Source organism: Chaetodon trifascialis, chromosome 6 (genome assembly GCF_039877785.1).
Source record: "Chaetodon trifascialis isolate fChaTrf1 chromosome 6, fChaTrf1.hap1, whole genome shotgun sequence".
NCBI classification, from domain to species: domain Eukaryota; kingdom Metazoa; phylum Chordata; class Actinopteri; order Chaetodontiformes; family Chaetodontidae; genus Chaetodon; species Chaetodon trifascialis.
Genome location: NC_092061.1, coordinates 24,806,894 through 24,834,102, shown reverse-complemented (window position 1 = coordinate 24,834,102; position 27,209 = coordinate 24,806,894). Strand labels below are relative to the sequence as shown.

At 42.9% G+C, this 27,209-nt stretch overlaps 4 protein-coding genes across 6 annotated transcripts in view; 3 read left to right on the top strand and 1 right to left on the bottom strand.

Moving 5' to 3' along the window:
* The window catches only part of cux2b (cut-like homeobox 2b), an 83,067-nt gene extending 79,860 nt beyond the window's left edge, over positions 1–3,207 (bottom strand). For both annotated transcript variants that reach the window (XM_070964352.1, XM_070964353.1), the window contains exon 1: positions 3,125–3,207. In XM_070964352.1, coding sequence (XP_070820453.1) covers positions 3,125–3,187 — 63 coding nt within the window. In that variant the 5' untranslated portion in view covers positions 3,188–3,207. The remainder of the gene's footprint in view (positions 1–3,124) is intronic.
* Positions 1,928–12,483, top strand: myl2b (myosin, light chain 2b, regulatory, cardiac, slow). 2 transcript variants are annotated; one of them, XM_070964355.1, is made up of 7 exons: positions 1,928–1,966; positions 9,856–9,945; positions 10,060–10,135; positions 10,546–10,650; positions 10,787–10,865; positions 11,886–11,934; positions 12,038–12,483. In XM_070964355.1, the coding sequence occupies exons 2-7, from the start codon at positions 9,910–9,912 to the stop codon at positions 12,140–12,142; spliced, it is 450 nt and encodes a 149-aa protein (XP_070820456.1). In that variant the 5' UTR covers positions 1,928–1,966; positions 9,856–9,909; the 3' UTR covers positions 12,143–12,483. The 2 variants fall into 2 exon arrangements, with proteins under 2 accessions (XP_070820456.1, XP_070820455.1); XM_070964354.1 differs by lacking the exon at positions 1,928–1,966 and adding an exon at positions 8,529–8,574.
* A 1,156-nt stretch (positions 12,484–13,639) lies between these two features.
* ppp1cc (protein phosphatase 1, catalytic subunit, gamma isozyme) lies at positions 13,640–17,539 on the top strand. The gene is made up of 7 exons (XM_070964576.1): positions 13,640–14,042; positions 14,480–14,611; positions 14,721–14,951; positions 15,128–15,232; positions 15,513–15,736; positions 16,242–16,376; positions 16,870–17,539. Exons 1-7 carry the CDS (start codon positions 13,988–13,990, stop codon positions 16,957–16,959), a joined length of 972 nt encoding a protein of 323 aa, XP_070820677.1. The 5' UTR covers positions 13,640–13,987; the 3' UTR covers positions 16,960–17,539.
* A 523-nt stretch (positions 17,540–18,062) lies between these two features.
* On the top strand, positions 18,063–26,998 carry pptc7a (protein phosphatase targeting COQ7 a). Its single transcript, XM_070965160.1, has 7 exons — positions 18,063–18,648; positions 20,421–20,600; positions 22,468–22,666; positions 24,530–24,653; positions 24,753–24,882; positions 25,035–26,280; positions 26,384–26,998. Exons 1-6 carry the CDS (start codon positions 18,447–18,449, stop codon positions 25,091–25,093), a joined length of 894 nt encoding a protein of 297 aa, XP_070821261.1. The 5' UTR covers positions 18,063–18,446; the 3' UTR covers positions 25,094–26,280; positions 26,384–26,998.
* The last annotated feature ends 211 nt before the right edge of the window (positions 26,999–27,209 follow it).

Genomic DNA, 27,209 nt, shown 5'->3' with positions numbered 1-27,209 from the left:
CCTCTTAGATTCATGGAAGAGAGAGTGGAAACAAGGCTAAAAAACGGTAACAAATAAGCGGAGCATTATTTCGCCGTATGAGCGCAGCATTGCGCCATCGCTAAAAACAACAGAGGGATAAAAGTAACTGGTAGTGCAGGCATGGAGCCCAAGTTCTGTAAAGTAAAATCAAATTAAAGTCTTTTTGGTCTGCTCTGATGAGATCCTTGCAAATGCTTTTTTTCTGAGTGCTTAAAGGGCAATTAAAAAGGCATAAGACCAAGACTGCAATCAAACTACTTTTCCACCTGGTTTGAACACATCCTCATCACCTGCCTCTGCAAAGTCTTTCCACAGACCCACTGCTCTCTCTCCAGGTACAGTATTGGCCCAGAGTTGTTTTTGGGCCTGGCAGGACCTGGCAGGACAGACCCTGACCCGTCCTTTTCATGCTCGCCCACGGAAATGCCATCTGGCTGGTGTGAATGATTACCACAGCAACGGCCGGGTGACCTGCAGCCAGCAGGAACCAAGGTCACTCCACCTCAGCGCTTCGCACTTTCCCTGCCCTCTTTTCATCAGCCTGCAGGTGAATTATTCATCCTGTACAACTCGGAGGCACAAATCTACTGCACAAACACTAAAAAACTGCACACTCAGTTTACTGATATAATAACTTGTAATGAGAAAATAAATGTTCGGGTATGAACTGCCAAAATAAACAGCGCGTAGATGTCCTCAGATATAGCAAGAACACTGTTCTATACGGGCTTCGGTGGTGAAACAGCTGTAATGATTTTACACAGCCGGAAACTGGCTCCAACCATGACTGAATGAGAAATAAGTGAATTAATTGATTTCTGACACATGTAGCAGACGATGTCACATTTAAGCTACAGGCATGCTTGCAACCAGAGGCATGTAAGAATATTTACCAGAGCTGCCGCTGAAAGATAATGTGATCAAATCCTGTGAAATATTCAAAGCCTTAACGCAACAGAATTTCAGTGGAACATGAAAAAAATGCAAACTGTCAAATGATCATTACCAACACCCTGGCCAACTGTATGTGATTTGACATGCCAGGTGAGAAGCATTAACAGAAAGGACACTTTTCCACAGAGAGGACAAAGTCAAGGTGCGCTATTCAGAGTTGCTATAATTCAAGCCAATTTACATCTATATGTGCATTTTAGCATATGTAATGCATAATGTGACTGTGTGGACTAATTATGTCATGTCTTCCTGCAAGAGTTTTACAAAATGACCTGTATGCAAAATGATCCAGGTGATTTACAGCGTTTCACTTATGATGACAGCATCACCTGGACTACAATGAAGCATTCAAAAACCAGCCTAAAACCAGGGATGCTGCGGAGGTGAACAACTACATTCATTTCATCCACCTTCAACCTATTGGTGGAATTATTTATTCACCTTTATAAACCGTCTGCAGTACATTTAGGCACTACTACTACTACTACTACACCTCACAGCATGCAGTATGAAAGAGATTCATTTTACATGAGGATAAGGTCATTCAAGGGAACACAAGCATGAACTAACACTTTTCTGCAGGTATCGTGATTTTTTTCTTTCGTATTAGTGGCCGCATGCCTTAAGATGATCACTGACTGGAGGCTAACCTTTTTATTATATACCACTACATCACTGCTCATGACACTAGGTAATGGCTTGGGCATCCTTAAGGGGCACTTCAGATTTAGCTCCCAGGCTACTCGGTCACATTTAATGAAAAACCTTGAATGTCCACATCTATCACAAATGTTCCACGGTCCTCTGGAGCCGGGGTGAATCAGTACCAGAGCCTGCAGAGAGGACGCTACATGAAGCCCGCAACAACAATAGCTCCTCGCCCCTGTGGATCCCAGCCTGGATGAGAGAGAGGTCCAGCGGCTGGGAGCTGGAATAACACTCGACCAGCGCAACACAACCGAGAGCCACCAGATCTGCTTTCTGCTCCTCGGTAGGCTTTTCCGAGAGGACCCGGGCTGCCATGCTCCTGTCATTTCTCATGTTACAGAACATCAGTCAAACGGCAGAGACGCTGCCCTTGCGCCGGCCGAGGCTGATTTACAAACATTAGCGGGGAATACAATTACACAGCCCCCCCGGCCGAGCAGCCCTATGCGGCTTCAGGAGAGAGGAGAGGAGGGGTAATGGTGGGGGGGAGTGGACACTGAAAACAGCGTTTAGCTTTCCCAACCTTATTTCAGCGTTTGCTTTCAGGAATACAGGCGCAAAGCCTGTCAGCACTGCGGTTTAGAGATGTAACTTTGGGCTAAAGGCTACGGAGCTGACATGCTAGTTAACGGCACGGTGTAGGTTCATGTTATGGCTGCTCACCTGCCACATTCTCCACCATATCAACTACATTTTGTCCCGGCGACATTAACACACCAGCGTTTACTCCACGGTTCACTTCAAAAGCTCCTCTTTTTCTTATGTTTCTTTCTCTTTTTAAACTACCTGGCTGGAGGTTGAACTAACGCGTCGAAACGTCCAGTCTACACAAATGGCAGATATCGCTTTCATAAAAGGGTCCGACACAATGTCAAGCGTCCACAAAATAAACTTTCCCAATCACAAATAAAAACTTCCCAACATGCAAATTCTTCACGATACAGAAAAAAAGGAGAGAAAAACGTTAAATTACAAGAATTGTACTATAGCCTACTGAAAGGTGCAGCAGCAACGCAACGGCCGTCGACACGAACCGCATAAAACATTAAGGAGGCTGAAAAAGTTACAGTCTACGTCCAAGAAGAGACATTCAGGGCGCATTAAAAGTTTCCTACATGTCAGTGCGGCGGGGCTGGTCGCGGACAATAACCACAACCAAAAAGCAGAAAGGCGAATGCATGTAAACATCAGTGCTGTCCGCGGTGCTGATCCCAGATCGGTGTGGCTAACGCGGAGGCTGTGCTGCTCTACGGTCGCTCCACCGCTGATCAATGATTGAACTGAACAAAGGCAGAAGAGGGATCAATTTCTAATAACTATCAATGCGAACGCCGCTAGCTTTCGCCTTACATTCACCCGAAACAAGGTAACACACGCCAGAGTACAGTCACAAGACATACCGCTGGAAAAATAAGCCGAGAAAGGTGAGAATAGCACTAACCTGAAGCCGCCGTAGATCAAATTTCTTCCAATATTGAAACATCGATCCTACATCGGCGGCCATCTTGGGGGATATTGAGGAGATTTTTTTCAGCGGCTGCAATAAATATGTGGGCTGGATTCCCCCTCGTTAAACAACGTTTACGATCACCGGTCCCACTTTAAAAAAAACACAACGAGCAGACTCAACACGACACTCCGCCGATGTGTTTGACAAGTCCACCGACATGTTTTTGTGGAAGTAAGACGGAGAAAAGTAGACGGTATATTTTTGGCGAAGTGCCCAAGTCTTTGTAAAGTGAGGAGCGAGCGCGTCCGAGCCTCCGTCCACGACATTAACTGCACAATTGCACTTGATTTTGCTTTGGCAAAGTTATCAATACTGACGTAAAGCCCCGGGTTGATCGATACCGTCTGGAAAAGGGAAGGAGATGATGTGTAGATTAGTGGAGTTCAGGGAATTTAGCCAAGCCTACTTTTTTTCTTTTTTTCTTATTACTGGAGCACACGGGACAGTGAAATCAGAGGCAGTGCTGGAAAACAGAAATAAGCTTCATTATCGACTATTCTTCAAATGTCACTTAGGGCACGTGTCGTTTTCCCGTTTGTGCGAATGAGATGAACATATGCGCCTTTTAGATCGTCCATATTTTACATTTCTGCTCTAAATGAACTGTACTCTTACAGTAATGCACTGCAAAGTTCATTCTTTGGACACTGTCTTTGAAAGTGCTGTGCATACATTGAAACCATTAAAGTAGCCTTTACATTTATTACCTTTATTTCAAAAGCTCAGCATTATTACTTATACAGATATCGCAAGTTTAAGCCTCCACTTAATAATATTTAACATTTCATATGTTGCCACCATGTTTTTTCACTATATTTGGATTTTATTTACCCATTTATATACACATGGTCGAAGCGTGTGTGACTGTATTGATCACTTTGACTAACTGTGCATTCATATTCAGAAAAAGAATAAGAATGGGGAAAAAATATGAATGCATGAAATGTAAGACCATACAAATCAGAACAAACCAAAATCCAACATTTAAGATAAGTTAAGATTGTAGGCAGATATTAAGTGCCACACATTTTTACTTTGCCGTGCTTAATAAAGCATGAAGCTGCTGTTCACCTTAAAATAAGTCATTCCTCTGGTCAGGGAGCCAGGTGCCAGGAGCGCCCCCTGCTGACACACACGCTCACAGGCGAGGTGATGTGCACATGAGCTTTGTGCGATTTCCTCCATTAATTACACCATTATTACCGAGTGAAGGTATCCATCAAAAGCAATGGTTTAATCCATGTTCCACCTCCTGATCACCAGCCTCGCAGTGTACAGTAGCTCCTAGCTGATATCTCTTATGAAAACCAGCCCAGGTAGCAAATAATATCCTTATAGGTCATATTTTTAGCACCTTGGGGGACAAAGACATATTCCTCTGCCAAAGACAAACACCTCAGGGGAGAAGTCTAGGAAGATTATTAAAAGTTTTGCCTATTGCATTTTATTTGTGGCTCGAGGGCGAGGCTAAAATGCAGGATTCAAATGCAATAAAGAAGATAGCGATGTATCACAAAACCAGAATTCACAATTCAGCAAAAGAAGGCAGTTTTTAATATTGACAACTCATGACGGCATGTAAGAAAAAATCTGTCTCCTTTGTGGTGATGTCTTGTTATTTCCTGACTGAGTTTTCATCCAAAATGAAGCATTTAAGCTAATGGCCATTTGAGTGGAGGGTCTGATCGGGATGCAATACACTTTGTAATAAACACAATGTTCCTTACACACGATAACTCTGTGAGGCCACACTTCTGCAGAGCGAGGAAGGGCAGGGTGAGCTAGCAGTGGAGAGTGATGGCAGAACAGGCTGAACCCTGGACCAGGACACTTCAGCAAGAAAGGACACACAGGACAGACTGTTTTCTCAGTTGAATCTTTGACCTCACACACCAGAAAAAAAACCCTCTTTTGCCAGCAGATCTAGCAAAGTGTTTGTAATCACAGTCATTTGCAGATGCCAGAGAGGAACACTGTGTTCTGGCTCAACAGTAATGTAGAGCACCCTGTCTCTGTGGGGACCCAGGTGGGACCTAAAGCCACAATCTCCTCTTCCAGATGCTGATGCTTTGTCTGTAGGGCCTTTGAATCCACTTTTTTTTTTTAAACGAAATTTGCTGAATCACATGGACTCAATTAGTTTAGTTCTCAATTAGTCTTTCTGAATATAATCTTGACCTTACATTCACCACTGTCATGTGCAAAGCACTGTGGGCCTCTATCGGCACCCTTGTCACCCCATTCAAATTAATACATTATTATGGATAAAAAAAAAAGAAGTAATCCATGATTACTTAAAATGAGCACTGTGCACACAGAAGGGAAATCATCCAAATGTGAAGAAATGATGGTTGTGATACGGTCACTGAATGAAGGATTTCAAATGACGGTGATTGTTTGAAAATGCTGACAGTATATTTAATGAAATGACATATCGCTGCTGAGTGATAGCAGCTTCTTTGAGCTTCTTTGGTGATTTTATGGCGCTGAAAAGCAGCACCAGTTGTACAAACAAATTGTCCGATGTCTTGCACATTTTCTACGGCAAGTTTCTACCACTGTGAGACTGCTTATCTCTTGTTATCCTGGAGTGTGTATGTATCGTGCTCTCTGGGACCCACTCAGTCATCAGTGAGACAGAGATTCATTTAAAACAACATGGACACTATCACAAAGACCGTAGCACCCTGACTCTGGTGTAATTTTAATCCCTCTATTTTGACTGTGTGTAAATGTTTTATCATTTTTAGTTACTTTATAGCAGCTCTTACCATGGTTAACATTTCAGCCTTTATGTAACCAAACTGGTACTTAAAGCAAAATAGAAAGACAGGTCTCTGCTTTGACTGAGCAGGTTCACATGCGCAACAGCATGACATTATAGCTCTGAACATGAGCAAGGTTAAGTCCTGAAGCCATAATTATATGCATTCCAGGAGTCTTTTCCGTCACCTAGTAAATGTGTTATTCAAAATGAGAGCCTGCACCTCTGCCTCTTTACGTTCGCATGAACAGCAGAGCTAATACTCCGAGTGTCATGCAAAGAATCATATCACACTTTATGATGTATCTTCACAAATACAGGTATGTCCTGTGTAGCTGATTTGAAACAATACAAGGACCTGCCTGTTTTAATGAAGATAACTATGCATCTGCACGTTGTATTAAAATGAATATTTTGCAGGTTGGGTGATTAGTCGACCATATTAAGGTTTATTAAAATATTCATAAGAAAATGTGATAATGTCTTGCAATTTTTATGAATAGAAATTATATCAACATAATTAAATACCTCATTTGGTGCATGATGCAGTTCAATTCCAAAGTTATTTTACTGGAGCTAAATGCTGCAATACGTTAAGAAGAATATGAATACAGCTTAGAGTTTGTTTAAAATCAGATGGGACGACAAATGTGGAAACAACAGTGAGTGGATTCAGTGCGTTGCTGAGGATGAGTCGAGTTCAGGTTTCCGCGGTAGAGCTGTGGATTGCTAGCACTACCCACTGGACAAGAGAGGTAAATGAATGGTCAGAGAAACGCAGGAAAGGAGCCTGCAGAGTAGGCTCCACTGCACATTATACATGCAGTCAAACAGTGTCCACTAGTTGTTGCCGTAGTTTGGTACAGACTTAAAATCTGTCACTGTTCAGCAGTTGTTTTTTTGCTGGGCAGCTTGTAGACTTTGGTCACAGCAGAGTTAAAGCAGGTATAATATTAACAATGTAGGTGTTTCACTAAGTCATGCCTGTGACTCATTATGCACAGTAGCACCATCCTGTAAATGGAACGTTTAATTGCAATGCAGCTTTAATTAAGGTTATTAACTAGACCTGTGCTTTTCATGCTGAGACATGTCAAAATATCTGCTGCCAAAAAGGTGCTTTTCATTCACAAAATGTAAATGAACACTTCAATGTGGTAATCTGCAGTCATCCTCCGAAAAGGGTTCTTAAAAAATCAACTAGAAAGTAAACAGCTGTTAAAAACAACAACAACAACAACAACAACAACACACAATTCAAATGATCACCATAAAAGCTCTAACTATTCCTCCAGCCTGGTGAAAAAAAAAGAAAGATATTAATTCAAAACTTTGATCAAATTCTATAAACCTCCAATGAAACCGTCAACCAAGTATTTTCAGATCTAAAATCCATCCATGTGAAATGTCAGTCTGCAGCCCTCTGAGTTTACAGTCAGACATTAAGGAATCCAAACACATGATGTTTTGCGTTGAGAGAAGATCTACTCCAGACATGTTCGAAGACACACAAAATACTACTTTGTGTGGATGGTCAAACATAGCTTGTTAAAAAAAATGCAAAATTCTCTGTGATTAAAAAATCCAGGATCTATTTTTATGCAAATATTGTTCATTTCAAAAGTTGAACTACAAGACAAAAGACGGCTCCTGATCCGCTGTAGAATCCATTCTCGGTCTAAGTGCTCTGGAAGTTTCTAGTTTCCATATGACACCCCAGTGAAGTTCATACTGGAGCAGGACTGGCGTCAGAGTATTTGTGATGCTGCAGGATCCTGCTTGCTCATATACACTTCACAAATCCATTATTCTTATATTTTAAACATTCTTATGTTTGAGGACATAGACTGTCATGTTGTATTTAATTTCATGTGAGGTTAACTTTAATACTTTAACCATGAAGTAAACAACAAATAAATCTGGTTCATATCTGGAGCGGGGATTTCACATGTACCTTCTTTGATTTTTGACTTTTAAAATCCACTTCCTTTGCCTGTCATGTATCATGTAAGTCAGTAATACAAGTGTGAAACTCTAGTTGAATTTCACAAACTGAAAGAAAAACTATGATGATGTGTTTCATGAATTGTTCATGAAACACATCATCATACGAACAATGTTTCCCCCTGACGTTTTCCACAGCACGGCATGCTGGTAAGGATCTGGTCTTACTGGAGCTCAGAACGCTTTAGCTAACAGTTCCGTTTATCGCGCTACCAAGAAACAGCTCCAATCATGACATAGTTTTGGCCCCTGTGGACCACTAACTGGCCAGCTGGGTGATGGATCCCATCAAATGCAACTGTCAGTCACGAAACAACTGTGCCCCCTGAGCCAAAGCTATGTCCTATTGTTATTCTTGGCTCTCAGTAATGGGGTATGTGTGTTTGGCTATTATCCCTAAATCTCATGAAGTCAACAATGGGGGCGGATGGTGGCAAGGGAATAGTCTCTTTTACCTGGGTCTCTGCCTAAAGAGGGCATGGAATATTTATAGCCCATAAGCATGCGCCATTATGGAAAGGAGTCAGTATATGTACCCCTTGTTTTGTGTGCCGCTCCATCATAAAGCTGCAGGGATATTCTTTGGTCTTCATCCAGCTACCACTGAAACATGGTGAGTGGACACACATTTCATTATCACTGTATTTAATCGTGTTTTAAGTAATGCCAGCCTGTGAGGAGACTTCTGCTGCTGCATGGCTAATGTGTTTATAGTGTGTTATATATTTATATAATATACTGTCATGGCATGTTTTGAATTATACATCTTGCTGCTCACACCGATGATAATGAATCAATATTCTCCATGTCAATATGCTTATGGATACTGAATACAGATCAACAGCAAAAAAAAAAAAAACATCAATAGGACAGCACTCCAGTCCTATGGATGACTTATTATTTTTGTCTACTCACAGTGCTGAACTTTAAATGGAAAACTATATGAATTGGTAATTGTAGCATGCAGAGGAGTGTAGAGGAAAGAGGAGATATGGGGAAAGGAAGCAAGAAGGGGACAGGACAGGACTGAAGGTAGAGAAGGAGAGGAGAAGACAGGAAAAGGAGGAGAGGAGTCAAGAGAAGACAGGGAAGGAGAGGAAACAAGGAGAGGACAGGTGAAGAGAGGAAAGACAGGAGGGAGAGGAGAGGAGCAACAGGTGCGGAATAATTAACTGTATTATTTCGACGATGGAGGTTTCTGCTGGTCCTCTCAGAATGATCTGCAATAGGCAGCATCAAGAAACAGCAAATTCTGCCTCACATCCCATGATTGCATGAATCCTCTTTAAACAACATAAAGAAATAAATAAAGCTGAGTGCCAGAGGTCCCGTCCCAGAGATATACAACTGCTCGAGAGCTAATCCACAACAAGGGTTAGACAGCAGCTGTCGAGAGGCCCGTGAATCCAAGCGATATGATGTCATCGCGCTGCATCCCCTTACACTGTTTTTCACAGTTCCTTGGCAGTCATGTAAATAGCTCGACATAATCCTTGTCTCCGAGGGATTTCTGATCAAACAGGGCTCAGTGTACCATCCTGTCATCACCCAGGCCCTATAGAATAATCCCTCGTGATCCTGGGACTGCGGGAGTGCGGGCAGCGGACCACACCCTCCCCAGGCTTAGTCTGCATTCTCACAAAATTGGAGGCTTGAGTAAATATTTCCATAACAAACTGACAGTGTTTGTAATCCCTACTAATGAAATGCATGCCCCGGCGTAAACCTCGCCTGTTGTGCAATTAATGCGCACACACTCCGCAAGTTTGCTGATCATTGTCTCGTTCATTGTAAGCACATGTGTCACAGTAAAAGCGATAATGAGTGAAGCTGAAGCAGAGAGCCAGGTGATGAGTACTGGATCTAACAGCAGTGTCACTGTCAAACCCTGCAGGCCCCCAAGAAAGCCAAAAAGAGAGCCGAGGGAGCCAGCTCCAATGTGTTCTCCATGTTTGAACAGGCCCAGATCCAGGAGTTCAAAGAAGTCAGTGCTCTGCCAAGTGTTTTCTTTCACATTGAATTTCAGCAGCGCTCTGCGGTGAATGCTCACTGTGCCTCCTGGAGACACAGCGTGTAACAATTCAGCTCCTGTCTGCAGGCTTTTACTATCATGGACCAAAACAGAGACGGTTTCATTGACAAGAATGACCTGAGAGACACCTTTGCAGCTTTAGGTAAGACCACCAGTGTCTGTTTGTGTGGAAATGTCTCTGTGTTGTGAGGGTTTCAGCAGTTGGTCGACTGACAGAAAACTATTTGGATAATAATAATAATAATAATAATCCAAAGGGAAGTGGAAAACATTCTGTGGTTCTAGTTTCTCAAACATGAGCTTTTGCTGCTTCTCTTTGTCTTATGTGATGTCAACTGAATATCTCTGGTTGTGGACAGTTACTCAGACACAACAAGCAATCTGAGGATGTCACCTTAGGTCTCTAGGACATTGTCATTTTTTTCTAACATCTTATTGACCAAACGATTCCTCAATTAATCAAGAAAATAATGTTCAGGTTAATCAATAATGAAAATAATCATTAGTTACAGCTCTAAACCCTATTCCACCTTATCGTCCATCCTTGTCCAGGCCGTTTAAATGTCAAGCAAGAAGAGATTGATGAGATGTTGAAGGAGGCACCAGGACCGATTAATTTCACAGTCTTTCTCACCATGTTCGGAGAGAAACTAAAAGGTGAGGGGCTGGTTCTGTAGAGTCCTGAGCCTGATTACAATATAATAATTCAAAAACTGTCAGGCAATTCTTGGAAAAAGATAATACCTTTGTTTTAATTCTTCATCAACTCAGCGCTGCCACTATTCATCTTTAGGTGCTGACCCCGAAGAGACCATCCTGAACGCGTTCAAAGTCTTTGATCCTGAGGGAAAGGGGACGTTAAAGAAAGACTTGTGAGTAGCAGTCTGCATCTCTGTTACTGGATAAGGCGACAGTCCAGTCTGCTCATCAGCCCGTGGTACTGCAGCGGATGCTTGTACTCGTGTTCTGAGCCGTAGTTTGCTTGCACTCTGCTTCTGTCTGAGTGAACAGGCTGTTGCTGGGATGGGCATTGCCTTTTAGTGTGCTTTGGTGAGGTGCCTGCGCAGAGCCCAAAGGCTACTAAAAGACACTATTGACCCCAGCCACAGCCTGTTCACTCTGCTGCTGTCTGCCAAGCCATACGGAAATATCTGCTGCTGTACCACCAGACTGCAGAGCAGCTTCTTTCCTCAGGCTGTGAGACTCCTCAACTCATCCTCCACAATCACCACAAATACTTTACAGTGACTCTGGACAGACTGTACACACTTCGTGGGAGTATACGTGGATAGGTATAGACAGACAGGTGACACATTCAAGGAAAACGCAGTTGCCTCCACATAGGTGTAATGCAAAGTACAATTAAGCAGTTAGTAACCAGTCATGCTCTGTGGCATGAATAAAAATGCTGAGCAGGTCCATGTGCATGTGATTTGTATCAAGGTGGAAAGAGGAAAAGATCTGAAAGTTATTTTAAAGAGGGTTTATAGTTGGGGAACTGTTGACAGGAGCTTCAGTCAGAACTGCTCAACTGGCTGGTGTTTCAGTAGGAACAGTGGCTAAAGTGACATCTGCATTCAGATCTATGGCATTTTGTCCCTCCAGCAGAGTCCCACAAATGTGTAGAATCATTGCAAAGGTGAATTGAGGCTATTCCACCTTACTAAGACACATTATGTCGTCATTATCCTGTAATATTCACCCATCTTTATAAGTATATGTATATAGGTAACTGTATATTTGTTTCATCTTTATTTTCATTTTATTCTACCCTGATTTAAATACTTCTATGTTTTTTGTGTGTGAACAACTTGCATTTCTTTGTGGCACCCTGTGTTGTAAAATGACAGATAAGTGATCCTGGATACCTTGATCACTACTTATCTTTACAGTGTGACGGAGATGCTGACGACCCAGGCAGACAGATTCACCCCTGAAGAGGTCAGAGCTCCACCTCAGACCATGTTGGAGCATGACATTGTTGAGTTTTTCTAAAAGATATTCCTCACTCAAAACATCATCTTTTTTTACTTCGCGCCCATAGATGGAGCAGATGTTTGCGGCATTCCCACCAGATGTGGCCGGAAACCTTGACTACAAGAACCTGGTCTACGTGATCACACATGGTGAAGAGAAAGACCAAGAGTAGATTTATTATTCTGGAGACTGTCCTCTGAGACATTTAAACCACTGGGTTATGATCATGCTGAGATGTGTGCATGAGTATGCAGACTCTAGCAGAGATATAGAACTAAAAATAACTATTTCACATATCAGTTTCAACTTTTTGAATGACATAATTGTGTATTTTTGCATTAATTATGCACTAAGTTCATTATTATAATATGTATAGGTATGCCTGTTACTATACTTTGCACATGTAATCTTAATATATAATCAGTGAAATGAAAAATGTATGTGCACAGAAAAGGAAGTGTTTAAAGTGTTTTGATATTGTATGCTATGGGATATTTTTGCTGTATGAATAAAGCAAGGGAGGGTTGATATCGCTGGCAATTCTACTGACTTTATTTGCACAGCCGTAAAGATTTGATGATGTGGGAGATTTCCAGTGGTCAAGAGGTTAAATGCGCAGGTTTGTGAGGATGTTAGCTAATCCCAGTGTGAGAAACAACAATTACTCTTTTCCATTTAGCCCCAGGGATGTAGATCTGTGTGCGGCTTTACTTTCCATAGTTGGAGCAGAAAAAGCTTCAGTGGGGATATTTAATTAGCTGAATATAGTAATTTGTGTTTTAGTGCAGTGCTGACTGTGCAGATGAAGGATATGTAGAGACAAGAAATATGAAAGATATCTGTATGCCCAATCAAAAAGGGTCTATGAAAAGGTCCATCAGCCAAAAGAAGTAGTTTCCCTCAACCCGCAGCTGCACTAAGCTAATGTCTTTCATTTATTTCAGAGATAGTACAATGGTATCTATTAAGGGATAAACCTTTTGCTTCTGCAGGTGTTCCAATTTTCCTAACCTTGGAAGATTTAAATACATGCAATATGTATTAAACTTAAATGAAACTGAAATGTCCTCCAACAGCTCACTTTCACTAAAATGAGTCTAGTTCACCACATTGTTCATTTTTTGTTAATGCCAAACCTAATCTGAAATACAAGTGAAGGGAAATGTAATTCTTTTGTTTGCCAGACTCCATCTGAGCTTGGCTGAACTACGTTACATTGAAAACTGTGAAAACTTAATTTAGCAAATGAAACAAAGTAAGTAATATTAGATTAATTTCAAAGATGTTACCAGTACAGTTGAGATAATTACTGTACATAGTTAAAATTAAATAAATAAATAAATAGCGGCCATAAATTAACCTCTGGAAAAATGTCCTTTTCTTGGTTGTCTTGACTATCTTTGATTTATCATATATGGGGGAGAATTTCTGTCTAGAAAGTGGCCTCTGGAGTTTCATCTACCTAATAATAATCTTCATCATCATAATCCTAATCTCAACAACAACATTATTATTATTATTATTATTATTATTATTATTATTATTATTATTTACACTCCTGAACGAAGTCAGCTTTATGTGAATGGTGAGAGAGTCTTTCTCCATCCAGGCCAGCAGGGGGCAGCAGCGGAGCAGCTACCAGCAGCCTCCTTGAAGCAGCTGGCTAGCTGTACAAGGTGCGGCAGAGGAAAAACACAGACGGGGCACCATCGCTAGCGATCTGCTAGTGCGGCTGTCGTTTGTTTTTTTGTTGTCCCTGATTCTCAGCAAAAGCCAGCATTGGATGTAGATTTTTGTAAAAACTGTGATGTCCGCGTAGTTTATTAGATTATCATTAGTGTCAGCGAGCCGCTGAATCCAAACAGGGTCACATCAACATCTTTACCCTCAGCCGGAAAATCAACGAAGCTAACGCTAGGTAGCGAATGCCAGGATAGCTAGCGGGCTAGCTTTCGCTCGTGTGTTAACGCCAAGACCTAGATTTGACTGAATCGATTTTAATAACGCCAGCGTTGCAATGGCTGATGTTGACAAGCTCAACATAGACAGTATCATCCAACGTCTTTTAGAAGGTAAGGGAATGCTGGCTAGCAAAGAAAACACTCGTTATTATTGAAATGTTTTGACAGACGCTAACAGTAACGCTGCATAGCCGGCTAGCTTTAGCGTAACGTTACGTTTATCAACATTTTGTCAAAAAGACAGTTATATTGTCTAACGTTAGCCGACGTTATATTTTCTCTTTAGAGCTTTCGTCAGTTTTCACCGAATATGTGTCTGGGTTGAGAACATTAGTTACCTGAAGGGCACGGAACGACATCTACTTGGTCCAACACACACACTGTATTTCGCTCACACTAACATTGCGCATTCCGGCGCGGCGTACATGTTCACCTCCTGTCCCCCGCAGCCTCAGCGTAGACACACTGCACCAGGCACTGCCAACTTAGCTCGAACAGTGTGTAACTATTGTTCCTACTGAGTTTTGGTTTGTGTTTTGTTTTCGCAGTCAGAGGAGCAAAGCCTGGCAAGAATGTGCAGCTGCAGGAAAATGAGATTCGTGGATTATGCCTCAAGTCCAGGGAGATCTTTCTCAGTCAGCCCATTCTCCTGGAGCTGGAGGCCCCCCTCAAGATTTGTGGTTAGTAAGATTTGTGTATCTGTCAGAAAGAGGATATATGTAGTCTTATGAGAAGCCTATGAGAAGCAGTGTGGTGCTTTAGGTACATTGATTTATCCTTGTCCTGCAGGTGACATCCACGGGCAATACTATGACCTACTGAGGCTGTTTGAGTATGGGGGCTTCCCTCCAGAAAGCAACTACCTGTTTCTGGGTGACTATGTGGACAGAGGGAAGCAGTCTCTGGAAACCATTTGTCTCCTGCTGGCCTACAAAATTAAATATCCAGAGAACTTCTTCCTGCTGAGGGGAAACCACGAATGTGCTTCGATCAACAGAATATATGGTTTCTATGATGAGTGTGGGTATTGTCCCACCGTGGACGGTGAACTTATTTCCAGCTTGATAACGATGACATCTCACATCTGTTTCTATTTGTATTGTCGCGGTGATGATTTGAGTACAGTTCTGCTTTTAATTCTTATTCCTATGAAATAGTGCTAAATTGAGATATTTTCTTTTTTCTGAACGTTTTAGGTAAAAGAAGGTACAATATCAAACTCTGGAAGACCTTCACAGATTGTTTTAACTGCCTCCCCATTGCCGCCATTGTCGATGAGAAGATCTTTTGCTGCCATGGAGGTGGGTTTTTGCTTTTGAATTTGAAGTAAAAACCACCATGAGGCTAAAAATGGATTTGCTTTAGCACATTAACACATTTGCCTTAGTTCCACACATCACTGTGGTGGCCATGGTTTTATGGAGAATGTCCAGAGTAGCCTCCCTTTGTCGTGTCATCCAGTCTGATTTGGCCTTGAGTCATGCTGTCTTTGCAGTTTGTCCACTGACGTTGGTCTCATGTATAACTGGTATTGACCTCAGTATCAGTGTTTATTTGTTTTTGTACTGCTTTTCTGTTTAGGACTGTCACCTGACCTTCAGTCCATGGAGCAGATCAGACGCATCATGCGTCCCACTGATGTGCCCGACCAGGGTCTGCTGTGTGATTTGCTATGGTCTGATCCAGACAAGGATGTCTTGGGCTGGGGGGAGAACGACAGGGGTGTATCGTTTACCTTTGGCTCGGAGGTGGTGGCCAAGTTCCTGCACAAGCATGACCTGGATCTGATCTGTCGTGCCCATCAGGTAATCACAATAACCTCTGTCGTTGTAAACAGAAATGTGGCCCTGTGACGTGTCTATATGTTGGCAGAACATTGGACATGCAGATACACTTGCTGGACATGCTGGACATCACATACTGTGTACAAAACTGGCAGAAATGTGTACACAGGAAAGCTTTTTGGCTTGTGATCCCTCATAATATCACTGGTTGTAAATATCTAGTGGTTGTGACCAGTGCAACTGAAGATTTTTTTTTTATTATTTGAAGAGAAGAGGAAAAAAATAGAGAATTGAAGAGGTCAAATTATCCAGTGAGTCTCAAGAAAAAGGATCAGGGGAAAATTTGGAAACAATACACATGATTTTTTGTGGCAGAAACATGTTTTTTCACGTTCTCCTCAGGTTGGGAACCACTGTGCTAGACTATATCTGACAGTCTTCGAGTTCAGCATCATGTAGTAAATCCTTTCAGTGAGTTTTTAAGGGTGTAAACCAGCCTTTTCTAATGTTATTATCTCACTTGCAGGTGGTTGAGGATGGCTATGAATTTTTTGCAAAGAGGCAGCTTGTCACCCTGTTCTCAGCGCCTAACTATTGTGGGGAGTTTGACAATGCTGGTGCCATGATGAGTGTGGATGAGACCCTCATGTGCTCTTTTCAGGTAGGGTGTCTTCACCTGTCCATTGAAATCTTTCAGATAATTTGAATTTCATTTTAATTTGGCAGACTGGGCAACTGTAAAATACTGCTCAGGTGAAAAACAGTTTCCTTGTAGTCTGTACCTCCACTAATCTTTGATCTATTTCATATGCACAAAACATTTGAGATGTTTACTGCATGTAACATTATGTTATGGTAAAAATAAATAAATGCTTTTTTGCCCCAATAGGCTAGTTAGAAATAATAAAGTACACTACAAGGTACACTCGTATCTAATAATGTGTTAATACCTAGTCTTTACTGTGTAATTGCTTAATCTATTATTTATTGATTTTAATGAATGGCGAATGGAGAAAAAATGAAAAACGGCTAACTAGATGTCCATAATGCTTAGACTCTCGAATTGAGCTGGGTCAACGTTTGCTCACCTGCAAGAGGAAGGCCTGTTCATTCGATGAGTTTGACTGTATTACAACTCTCTATTCCTTTTGTAGATTTTGAAACCAGCTGAGAAGAAGAAGCCCAACGGCAGCCGTCCCGTGACTCCACCTCGCAACATGGTCACCAAGCAAGCCAAGAAATGAGTCGAGGGGGAGACAACTGTCCAGAGTCTCACTCCTCTGTTCTGCTTTCGTCTTCTGCATTTGAAGGATTGGTTGTCCTTCATGCTGCCAATACTGAAAAGATATTCACTCCTACACGATGAAAGCAAAATATTTTGTTGTTTTGTCCACAGGGGTAAATTGATATGTCACCATGAAAACCTCAGGTGTTTTGCACTCATTTTGCAGCTAGTCTTTGCCACATATGACTGTTCAATCAGGAAAAATGTAACAATATGGCTACTTATGCACAGGAATGCCTTGTTTGAAGCTGTGCACAATTTTTCCAGTTTCTTTAATGTCTTATTCATTTGTCATCTTTTTCTCACTGTCAATAATGGGTATTAATGGCTATAAAACCAATGGGGGGGAAGTCACAAACACCTGTTTACTTCTGTAAAATTTTATTTACAATTTATTTACTGTCAGTGTCGTAGGATATTGACTCCACACTGCATCATCACATTTTTAAACAAGTCTTGTGCTAAATGAAATGAATAAAGAAGCACTCTTGTTATGTCTAAATCTTTCTAATAAACTTTGAGTGTATTTTAGGGGGAAATTGGTATCTGATTGTCATTTGTTGCTCAAACTTTTTCCTTTTTCAAACATCACAATGCAAACTGAAATACAAAATTGGAAATTGCAACGCTTGTTGTCCAAGGACACCCCGTGAACAAAGAGGAGCCCATCCGTCAACACCCACAAGGGGGAGACAAAATACAGTGATATATAGCAAAGTCCAGCACAGGGAAATGGAGGAAAGCGGTGCGAAATGTTTTGTTTTTAAACAGCACTGCCAGAAAAATGTTATCTGTATTTTTACTTTTGGTTTTTGATTGTTTTTTTTGTTTTGTTTTTTTTTAGAAATTGGCGGCTTCCTCTGAATATTTTTCCTCACATCGATATTGTGTATTCTTATGTTTCAAATAGCCATTTTTAGTGCCCATGAAAACATTTACGTACCTATACAACTTTCTACGCATATTCTTATTACCTGTAGATAAGATAAAACTGGCTGAAAGTGACATTTCCCTATTAGGAAACGTATATTGCGTAATGATGGCTGACGTCAGAGCAGTCACAAGACCTTGCTAGCAGAGCGGAGTCCGCGAGGCCACAGAGCAGCTTGTTCACATTTAGTGTTATGTAGCGTCTCTCAGGCAGAGCTGGCATCATGGCCACGGAGAAGCAGCACCTACGAGCCTTTTGGAGCGGCAGAGGCGACTGTTTTCTGTGAATTTCCTTCACTCTTCACGGCGCAGGAATAACGCCCCCCGAGGCTGCAACTACATACTAGCGGAAGGCATTGTGTATGTTGTTGTCGGCAGCGGTGTCTGGCTCGCTCAGACGCACATCTCCAGCCTCGTTAGCAAGTTAGCAAGTCAGCACTGTGTGTTCGCATCGACGCTAAGCTAGCAGAGCTGCTAGCTTGGCCGCTCTGTTTGGTAGGAGCTGGTGTGTAGGTGATGTTGTCCGTGCTGTCGTACGGTAGACTGGTTGCCAGAGCTGTCATCGGCGGACTTTCTCAGACAGACAGCCGCGACTACAGCCTGGTGACAGCGAGCTGCGGCTTCGGCAAGGATTTCCGCAAAGGTATCCTGAAGAAGGGGATGTGCTATGGGGACGACGCGTGCTTCATCGCCCGACACAGATCCGCTGATGTTTTGGGTGAGTGTCTGCTTTGTTTGCTGTAGAAACATTAACCAAACCATGCGACGTCTGCCTGAGTAACACCGGCTATGACGCGAATGGGAAGTCAAAGGTTACGCACTTTATCTTAAGCTTAAATACCTCATACGAAGGTTGGATTACATGTGCGACTGCATTTTGTTTCATTTTTGCGCCATATCTTTTTTCTTATTGGAAACAGGTGTTATACAGATGTCGGTACAGAGCACAGATTTGTGTTCCAAAATAGTTTTTCCTCGTTTTGATGTAAATAACGCTTTCCTCAAAACCTGCACCATTCACAAATTCCCCGAAAGAGATAGAAGAAAATGCACACAAACTACAAACGAAATACAACACACACACAAACACAAAAGTAAATTAAACGGGGAGGAAAGCACATGAAGAAGGATGCTTACTCCTAAGAATGAATGCATTGAGAGTCATCTGGGGTCCAGACGGAAGAGGACGTACAAATAAGATAAAAGGCTGCCACCTCCCCCCCCAAAAAGGGTTAAGATTAAGACCCTGAGAAGTGCCTCCTCCCACCATTTGTCTGTCACATCAAGCTCGTTTCTCCAGTTACCGCTAACCCCGACATTTGTCTCTCGTTCTACAGTTCAGGACGCTCATGAAGCGCACACTTAGTGATAGTGAGTGCTGTCAGATGGGCTCATCCACTGCTTACATCATATCATTGTGCTTCAGTATTTGTTTTTTTGTTCAGCATTGATTCCCTGTAACACCCAGCTGCATCCTCTTCATACTAAGTAGTCTTGAACCTGACCTTCCCCTGGGTTCATATTGTGTGGAGGAATCATTCCACTCACCATCAAAGTCTTAAGTAAACAAAAACAATGCGGGCTGGAAAATCTGCTCTAGTGAGAGCTGGTTAAAAAGACTCTTCAGCAAAGAGGCCTTGAATCCTATATAAACATTGTGTTATCAGTACCTCTGCAGGATCATGCAGCTCTACTGAATGTCTGTGCGCCACTGCACACTGAGTCAATCAAGACACAGGGAAACGTAGAAATCAAGACATTCACCAAGTCGGGTTATTTTTGGAAGGTTTGATTAGTTGCAAAGTTGTGTGTCTGCTCTGCGCAGGCCTGTTTCTCTGTTCTGGCAGTGGCTGAGGAGATGCAGAGGGACATCCTTGTATGGTCAGTCCTGGGAGTAACAACACTAAAGTTTCCTTTCTAGGAAAGGAAACCAAAAACCTGACCAAATGCTCCTATGGGAACAAGGGCTCTTATTAACCAGCAAAACATTGCATGTTTCTATAGAAAGATTAATAAAGGCTTGCAATGAGGAGATTTTTGTCCATTTGAGGAATTGTAGGTTTTATGTTTTGAAGCAAAGAGCTAAGATGTTTTATCATTAGGCCTAAAATCCACTGAACTAAAGGAGGCTGTTTTATGCATTTCCTTGATTTCTTGAAGACTGTCTTTTTCTGTACTGGATGTCCTTTTTGCATCTTGGTGAAAGTGGCCATTGTTTTTCTTTACTGTGCAGCTGCATGGCATTGTTCTTGTTTCCTGCAAGATCCTCACTTGTGGAACAAGTGTGAGGAATATCAATAAAGATAATTATTCTGAGCTTGATTTCACTTGACCCATTGGGAAAAAATGTTTCCTGTCGGGATTTAAAAAGCAGCATTATGCACAATACAGGATACACGTTTAATTAGTGAAGGAAGAGGGTGTTGTTGAACTGTAATTAAGGGGGAATTGTTAATCCTAATCATTACATGAATATCGGTCTGTTTTTAGGTGTAGCAGATGGAGTAGGCGGCTGGCGGGACTATGGAGTGGACCCATCGCAGTTTTCAGGTACACTGATGAAGACATGTGAGAGACTGGTGAAGGAAGGACGCTTCGTCCCCAGCAACCCTGTGGGCGTCCTCACAACCAGCTACTATGAGCTACTGCAGAACAAAGTGCCACTACTGGGTGAGTAAAGCCTCTGCGAACACAGCATCTCATGGCCACCTCCACTCGTTCTGAAGCAGTGTAGAATCTGTCATTGTGTGAATGAATATTCCTGTTCATAATCAGTGATTATACAGGATGTCTGCTGCTGCTTCCTCCTGGTTATCGCCCCATTCATTTCTCTACAGTTGATTTGATTATCATAACCAGTTCAGTGATTACATGACTTTCAAGTTCTACTTCTTTTCTGAACCATTTGTATCAAACATGTTATTGCAGCTGTGCAGAGTGTGGTACTCCTAGTTTTCCTGCTCAGTGCCTCTCATCTTGCTTAAGAACTCAGTAAACAGATTAAGATCTGTGCCATGCTCTCTGCATGGCAGTGTAGTAACCTATGCTGTGTAGAGGCATACTGTGTTTGCCAATGAAGCGGAACATTTTCGGTATGGTTTGGATCTGAATGCACTATTTGGGGTTAGGTTGTTTTTCTATTCAGTTTCATAGTGGTTGGATGGAGATGTTTGCATCATGAGTCAGAGAACAGCCAGATCCCATTAAGAAGTCCTGGGAATGTCCCAAGTCCTGACCTGCCCCATGCAGTTCACTTCCAGAATCCCTTTCCTCCTTCGCTACGCTTTCCGATAACGAAGCGTGCACAAACATGTAACATCAGCTCACAAATGTTTTGGGAACAGATCTTGTGCTATGCAAGTGTCAGTACTTTTCCAGCCCTCTATCACATGTGCAGCAAGGGAAACAACACTGCATTGTGCTGCTCCTTAATGGCAGACAGAATGTTCTTGAGGCCGGCAGTATGTGTAATTGTACTGCCGGAGAGAAAACAGAGAAAAAAGGGAGTGAGTCACAGTGCGTGAGGGGTTTTGAAGGTTGATCCCAGAGAGCATATTTTGGCTTGCCTGATGAATCACCAGCAGGGTGTGGCTGCACGCTGTCCGCCTGCTCCACCAGCTCATGTTCCCTCCTCACCATCTCCCAGATGGTGGAACTCCAAAAATGTTTTGTTGATTGTTGTACATCAAGTTTGTGTATTCAGGCTAACCCCATCACTCAGTCCCCAAACACACTTCAGAAGGGTATCTCTGTATATGGTTTGTATAGCCGTGTATCTGTAAAGCTTTGCTTCCATCCAGGCATGAAACAGTGAAAATAGTACATTAAAATAGAAAACCCAAATGGCTAATAGATGAGGTTGAGGTTGAAGATGTTTCTTCATCAGGCCTTCTTTCACAGGAGATATTTTGGCATGTCACACTAAGAAAAGCACAGGTTTAAGTAATTAAATGAATGATGTATCCATTCAGCCTCAGGGTCCTTGTATTGTCTATGCTGGCTCACTGTCACACTGTCATGGCTTACTGGGACACCTGAATAGAAGGCAGCCATTGATATGGTCATTAGCAACACCTGTGCTTTTCCTACAAGGCAGAATGTCTGCTCTGAAAAAGGACTCTCACTGAAACGTTTTCACACTCATGAAACTTTTCTTTGGATTAATTTACTGATAGACCTTTTTGAAAATGATGAGCATTGTTTCCAGGCAGACAAAGTTTTATTTACCCTCCATGGCCTGTTCCTGAAATTATATTTGCTGTTTCCTGATGGTGGCCTGCAGGGAGTACATGAGAATATTGCTTAACACATTCTAATTTTAAAGCAACAGAAAATGTGCCTCAGCAGTTTGAGTTCTCACAGTACTTTTTAGTTTAGCCATGAATGATCTGTGGTTGACTTTGACTTTGTAGTTGTTACATTCACCCAACTGATGCAGACCATATTAGCATTTTCTTTTTACGATAGTGCAAGCCTTTGCTTAACATTTGAATTGAAAAGGAAAAATAAATGTGTCTGTGTGTGTGTGTATCTGCAGGTAGCAGCACGGCGTGCATTGTGGTTTTGGACCGGCAGAGTCACCGGCTGCACACAGCCAACCTAGGAGACTCAGGCTTTCTGGTGGTCCGTGGAGGGGAGGTGGTCCACCGCTCAGACGAGCAGCAGCACTACTTCAACACGCCCTTCCAGCTGTCCATCGCTCCCCCGGGGGCTGAAGGGGCTGTCCTGAGTGACAGGTGAGACGGCCAACTGGCTCCTACAGCTGCTGCAGGGGTGTTTATACTGAGCAGGCAATGGAGCAGTTGATAGAGAGGAGATCATACACGTGTTCTGCACAGTAGATGCGATAAAGCCATACACATCCTACCAATGCAGATCACAGGCAGACATAGCAAAGGCGCTCAGCTGTAGCGCACTGCACTGCAGAACATTTTGTCATGCTTGTGTCCCTCACACGCAGCAGTGTTTTGTGAATGTAGAGACTGTCCTGTGTTGAGCTGCTACAGCGTGTCAGGGGCCACGTGCTGCCGTGTCTCGTTGCCGCGGTGTGCCAAGCAGCAGCACAGTAGACGTCAGTCGAGTGTGAGACGGGCGTTGGATATTTGCCAAGCTTTCCCTCTTACCCGGGTCAAAGTCTGTGTGGGCTGATGGGCAAACGGAAGAGTCCGCAGCCAATCCTGCACCAGCAGGCTCAGCCACCTTTTCACTCGTTCGGTCTTCGACCGGACAGATTATTTTGAGCCTCTTAAAAGCGTTTCGGAAAAACCAAGGGAAGATGAACCACGGGTGAACCTGGACTGCATGTCACCAGTGCTACGAGATCAGAGTGTTTCATTTTTTATTTCTTCTAAATGACCTGAATTCAGTCTCAAATATCATCATCATCTTCAGTGGCTGTGGATTTAATGTGGTGCTTGAAATGACACTTTCTCTGTAATTTGTGCATTTTAGTCATTTAGTTGAAGGATTTACTCAGAGTGATTTACACTGAGTGCAAGAGCAGATTAAGTTTCCAATCCCACATCACTAACGGAGCAGCCAATAGAAAAGAGTGCAAGGGTCAAAACTGAAGTACACTAACAACATTCCTTTTCACCGCAGAGGACGAGAAAAAAGGTTCTCTGAACAATTAAATGTGGTTAGGGAGATGAGAGATGTGCTTTCAACATGCAGCTGAATATGTTTAATTTATTATTATTAATTAATTTTAGCCCTCTCTTATTTATTTTTTTGCCATAACTGATTTTATTGAGATTAGATTTTATTGCTTTCATTAGTTGTCCTGCAGCATGGTGATCGGACATGAGGGAAACTCGTGTTAAACAGTGGATGATGAATCCAAACACAGCAGACAGTTCATTTCCTTGACAGCTGCAATGCACAATGCACACACTGAAGTTTCTCATACTTCCATATCTGACTGTGGGTGCCCGTAATACATGAGCAGTATCATTTCTCTATGGAAAAGTGGCACGTGGACGTGGAGCTTCAGCGACGTTAAAATCGCAGTACAGGACAGGCTGTTCAGGGAGCTTTGGCTCAGTGTCACGATGCAGTCCAGACAGTTAGTAATGAATAATGTTTATGACTGGCTCGGGGGGGGGGGGGGGCGCAGGGTGAAGGCATCCTCTAAGAAGTGAACTTGACACTCGCAGACTAACTTGGTTCCTGCCTTCCATGTATCTGTAGCACCCAGCGGCATAATGGTGGCATCTTTCGATTGGACCTGAGTGTCCTTTCCAAAACCCCCATGTGGTGATTTATCCTCATCCTGCTCTGAGATTACGTTTCTGTAGTCAGGTGAAATATCAGTAGCAACTGGCAGTCTAGCTTTCACAGCTTTGTCCAGACATTTTTACACTGGTTAGAATGATGTGCTGTTGTCAGTGAGTGTTCCTCTAGTGGAGGAGAAGCTGCTATTTTAGGGTGTAAAAGACAGAGAAATCTAACACAAGATGAGTTAAGGCAGTCATAACCTCGCTGATAAGTTTGCATTGTGAGTTTTCACCACAGGAGTAAACAGGTTTTAACTCACTTAAATGTCCAGAATCATTGCATGTAGTGAACTCTGCCTGACTTCACTGTGTGTGTCCCTGCAGCCCTGACGCAGCAGACAGCTCCTCCTTCGACGTCCAGCTGGGTGACATCATCCTCACCGCCACCGACGGGCTCTTCGACAACATGCCTGACTACATGATCCTGCAAGAGCTGAAGAAACTCAAGGCAAGTGTCACTGAGGCCAAAGCAGATTTGCTGGTGGAAGTGGAATCATGAATGTGTTTGTAATACAAACTTCATGTCTGTTTCATTGTTGCTCCTCAGAATACAAACTATGAGAGCATCCAGCAGACTGCCCGGAGCATCGCAGAGCAGGCCCACGTACTGGCGTATGACCCCAACTACATGTCGCCTTTCGCACAGTTTGCCTGTGACAACGGACTGAATGTAAGAGGTAAGTGTCTCAGTTCTGCTTAAACCAAAGAGAAAGCGAAGCTTACGATCTGTTGCTCTTCAAAGCTGTGTGGCACATCATTCAGTATTTTCAGGGTGAAAAACATTTTTGCTTGGCACTGTTGTAACTGGACACTGTTCTTTTCTGTGCAGGAGGAAAGCCAGATGACATCACAGTGCTGCTGTCCATAGTGGCAGAATACACCGACTAGTGTCTGTGTGGAGCTGTTACAGGGGGGCATCTGCCTGTGCAGGTGCTGGACTGCTTTGATTCCTGCAGGCCAGGATGAAGGACTGATGTCAGATGCTTCCCCCACATGTGCTGGCTCTATTCTGCCTCAGCCCCCCAGCTGACCATCAACCCCTTCTTCCTCCCACTGAAAATCTCCTACATGCCCACTTGTCTGTGATCGTGTACATCAGAGAGGGGTGGAATAAAGAGGACTAGAGGCCTGAAACACCCTCTTGGCCAGGCTGCAGTGTTGGCATCTTTGCAGTGTTCCAGTGCTCACTGGATAATCCCATTGGCCGGGATAAGCAGTCATTGGGCACGTTGGAGATGAGGATCCTGTCTGACGAGGATAAGTCGTCTTTCTCTGATGGGTGGTTTGGGCAGGGAGGAAGTTGAGATTCCGAGATGGAGGCAGACGTAGCCAGATGGTAGGTGTTAGACTGTTAAAGCGGCCCCACGCTGGGCTGCTGGAAGGGAAACATGCAGTCCATCAGTAGTGTCAAGAAGGGAACTGCACAGGAAATTGTGGCATTAGGGCTCAATAAATGGGCCACCTTGTGCAAGCCGATGTCCCTAATGACACAGTGGTAGTTAGAAAACCTTCATCAAAGGGCCTGGAAACCTTGTATGTGGGTGCAGGGAGCATATGTTTGATAGTAGGATATGACTGGCGTGCTGTTATGGGATGTTTTGTTAAATATTTGAGGGGAAAAAAACGAGTATGTGACATTAGTACATCTGTGGCTAGTTTCTTGGCAGGGTGATCCAATAAGATTTAATGAAGAAGAGCGGCAGCTGCCTTTTCCATACCAGTGTAATTCAAGTCTTGCACACATTTTGTTACTTCATGGCTGTTGGGACGACCATTTTAATGGCTCAAAAGCCTCACCAGAATCTATATTGTGTCAAACTGATGCCCTCCCTTTAATCTCACAGCTGCTGCTGAAGTCTTGATTGTGATACATGTGATATGTGTGTGCGTGAGATGAATGCACTCGTGCTTCTCGGTGTGTCTGTTGCTGTGTGTAATTAGTGTCTGTGAAATGGGTGTGAAGGCTACAGACTTCTGCATATCCTCTGGGCTGAATTGGTCTCGCAGCCTTAAACGCACAAAGCTTAAGAAGCATATCTGAAAAAGCTCAATGCATTGGAAGTTGGTCACGTGATGTGCCTTGTATCAGGTGTCGTTGATACTGGCAGACGTCCGTAATTCCTTAAACCCCTGACTGTGTGCCAGGTACTGAGCACAAAGCCTGAAACTGTTAGGTAGCCATAAGTCAAAACAGCTTTCCCATCATGCCCTGCTGTCTTAAAAAGTAGGTCCTTTCACCTATAGTATGTTCAACCTTTTTTCTCCTGAACCTGCTTCTCTGCACTCAGGAGCTTAGGAATAGTGACAAAGCCATCACACACGTAGAAAATCCTCCCTGTGGATCTTCAGGTCACTGTTTACAATCTGCACTATCTAACAGACTGTTTCCCTTCTTAATCTGACCAGTCCACACTGGAAGACTGCAGTGTCGGGTGTCATTTGAAATGGGGCTCATGGGCATGGAAGAGGAGCAGATTCAGGCAGAGCAGTTAATGGTCAAATGAGTCTGAACTGTTCTGATAATGAGGACAATCTAAGCCGCCTTAACAATATTACGAAGCAGTTCTCCCTGTCAGATGGCACTGCCACTGTTCGCTTTTTGGGTCCTGGCTAATACCTGCCCTGACACTCTTCCCCGTCACCTCTCATCTTCCTCTTCTGCACACTTTGTTACAACCAGAGCATGTGTCTATATATATATATTTTGGGTGTACAGTTCAATGCAGATCTAAGCTCTGTAAAAAACATTTTCAAATCTGTACAATATTTAAATAAAGAGTATAGTATTTATTATCCTGTTGTGTTTGATGGCTGTGATGTGTGCATAAACTTCTCTTACAAGCTTGAGTATTGAACACTGCAGAGGCGTTGTCTTCACTGGTGCTTCCAGCCCTGCATTCTGCCATCAAGGCACTATCACATTTAGCATCCAGTGTTTACCTCACTGAACCCAGGCTGAGGTGCAGGCAAGGAAACCATAATGCCCAAGAACACCGTGTACAAG

What these genes read in the sequence shown, in the direction of transcription:
- myl2b (XM_070964354.1), top strand. An exon ending in AGATCCAGGAGTTCAAAGAA is followed by an intron (nt 9,946 to 10,059) that starts GTCAGTGCTCTG and finishes TCCTGTCTGCAG; the next exon opens with GCTTTTACTATCATGGACCA. An exon ending in ACAGATTCACCCCTGAAGAG is followed by an intron (nt 11,935 to 12,037) that starts GTCAGAGCTCCA and finishes TCGCGCCCATAG; the next exon opens with ATGGAGCAGATGTTTGCGGC.
- ppp1cc (XM_070964576.1), top strand. Translation starts at nt 13,988, where the DNA reads ATGGCTGATGTTGACAAGCTCAACATAGACAGTATCATCCAACGTCTT. An exon ending in GGCCCCCCTCAAGATTTGTG is followed by an intron (nt 14,612 to 14,720) that starts GTTAGTAAGATT and finishes CTTGTCCTGCAG; the next exon opens with GTGACATCCACGGGCAATAC. An exon ending in CCCTCATGTGCTCTTTTCAG is followed by an intron (nt 16,377 to 16,869) that starts GTAGGGTGTCTT and finishes TTCCTTTTGTAG; the next exon opens with ATTTTGAAACCAGCTGAGAA.
- pptc7a (XM_070965160.1), top strand. Translation starts at nt 18,447, where the DNA reads ATGTTGTCCGTGCTGTCGTACGGTAGACTGGTTGCCAGAGCTGTCATC. An exon ending in GGGGCTGTCCTGAGTGACAG is followed by an intron (nt 22,667 to 24,529) that starts GTGAGACGGCCA and finishes GTGTCCCTGCAG; the next exon opens with CCCTGACGCAGCAGACAGCT. An exon ending in CAACGGACTGAATGTAAGAG is followed by an intron (nt 24,883 to 25,034) that starts GTAAGTGTCTCA and finishes TTTTCTGTGCAG; the next exon opens with GAGGAAAGCCAGATGACATC.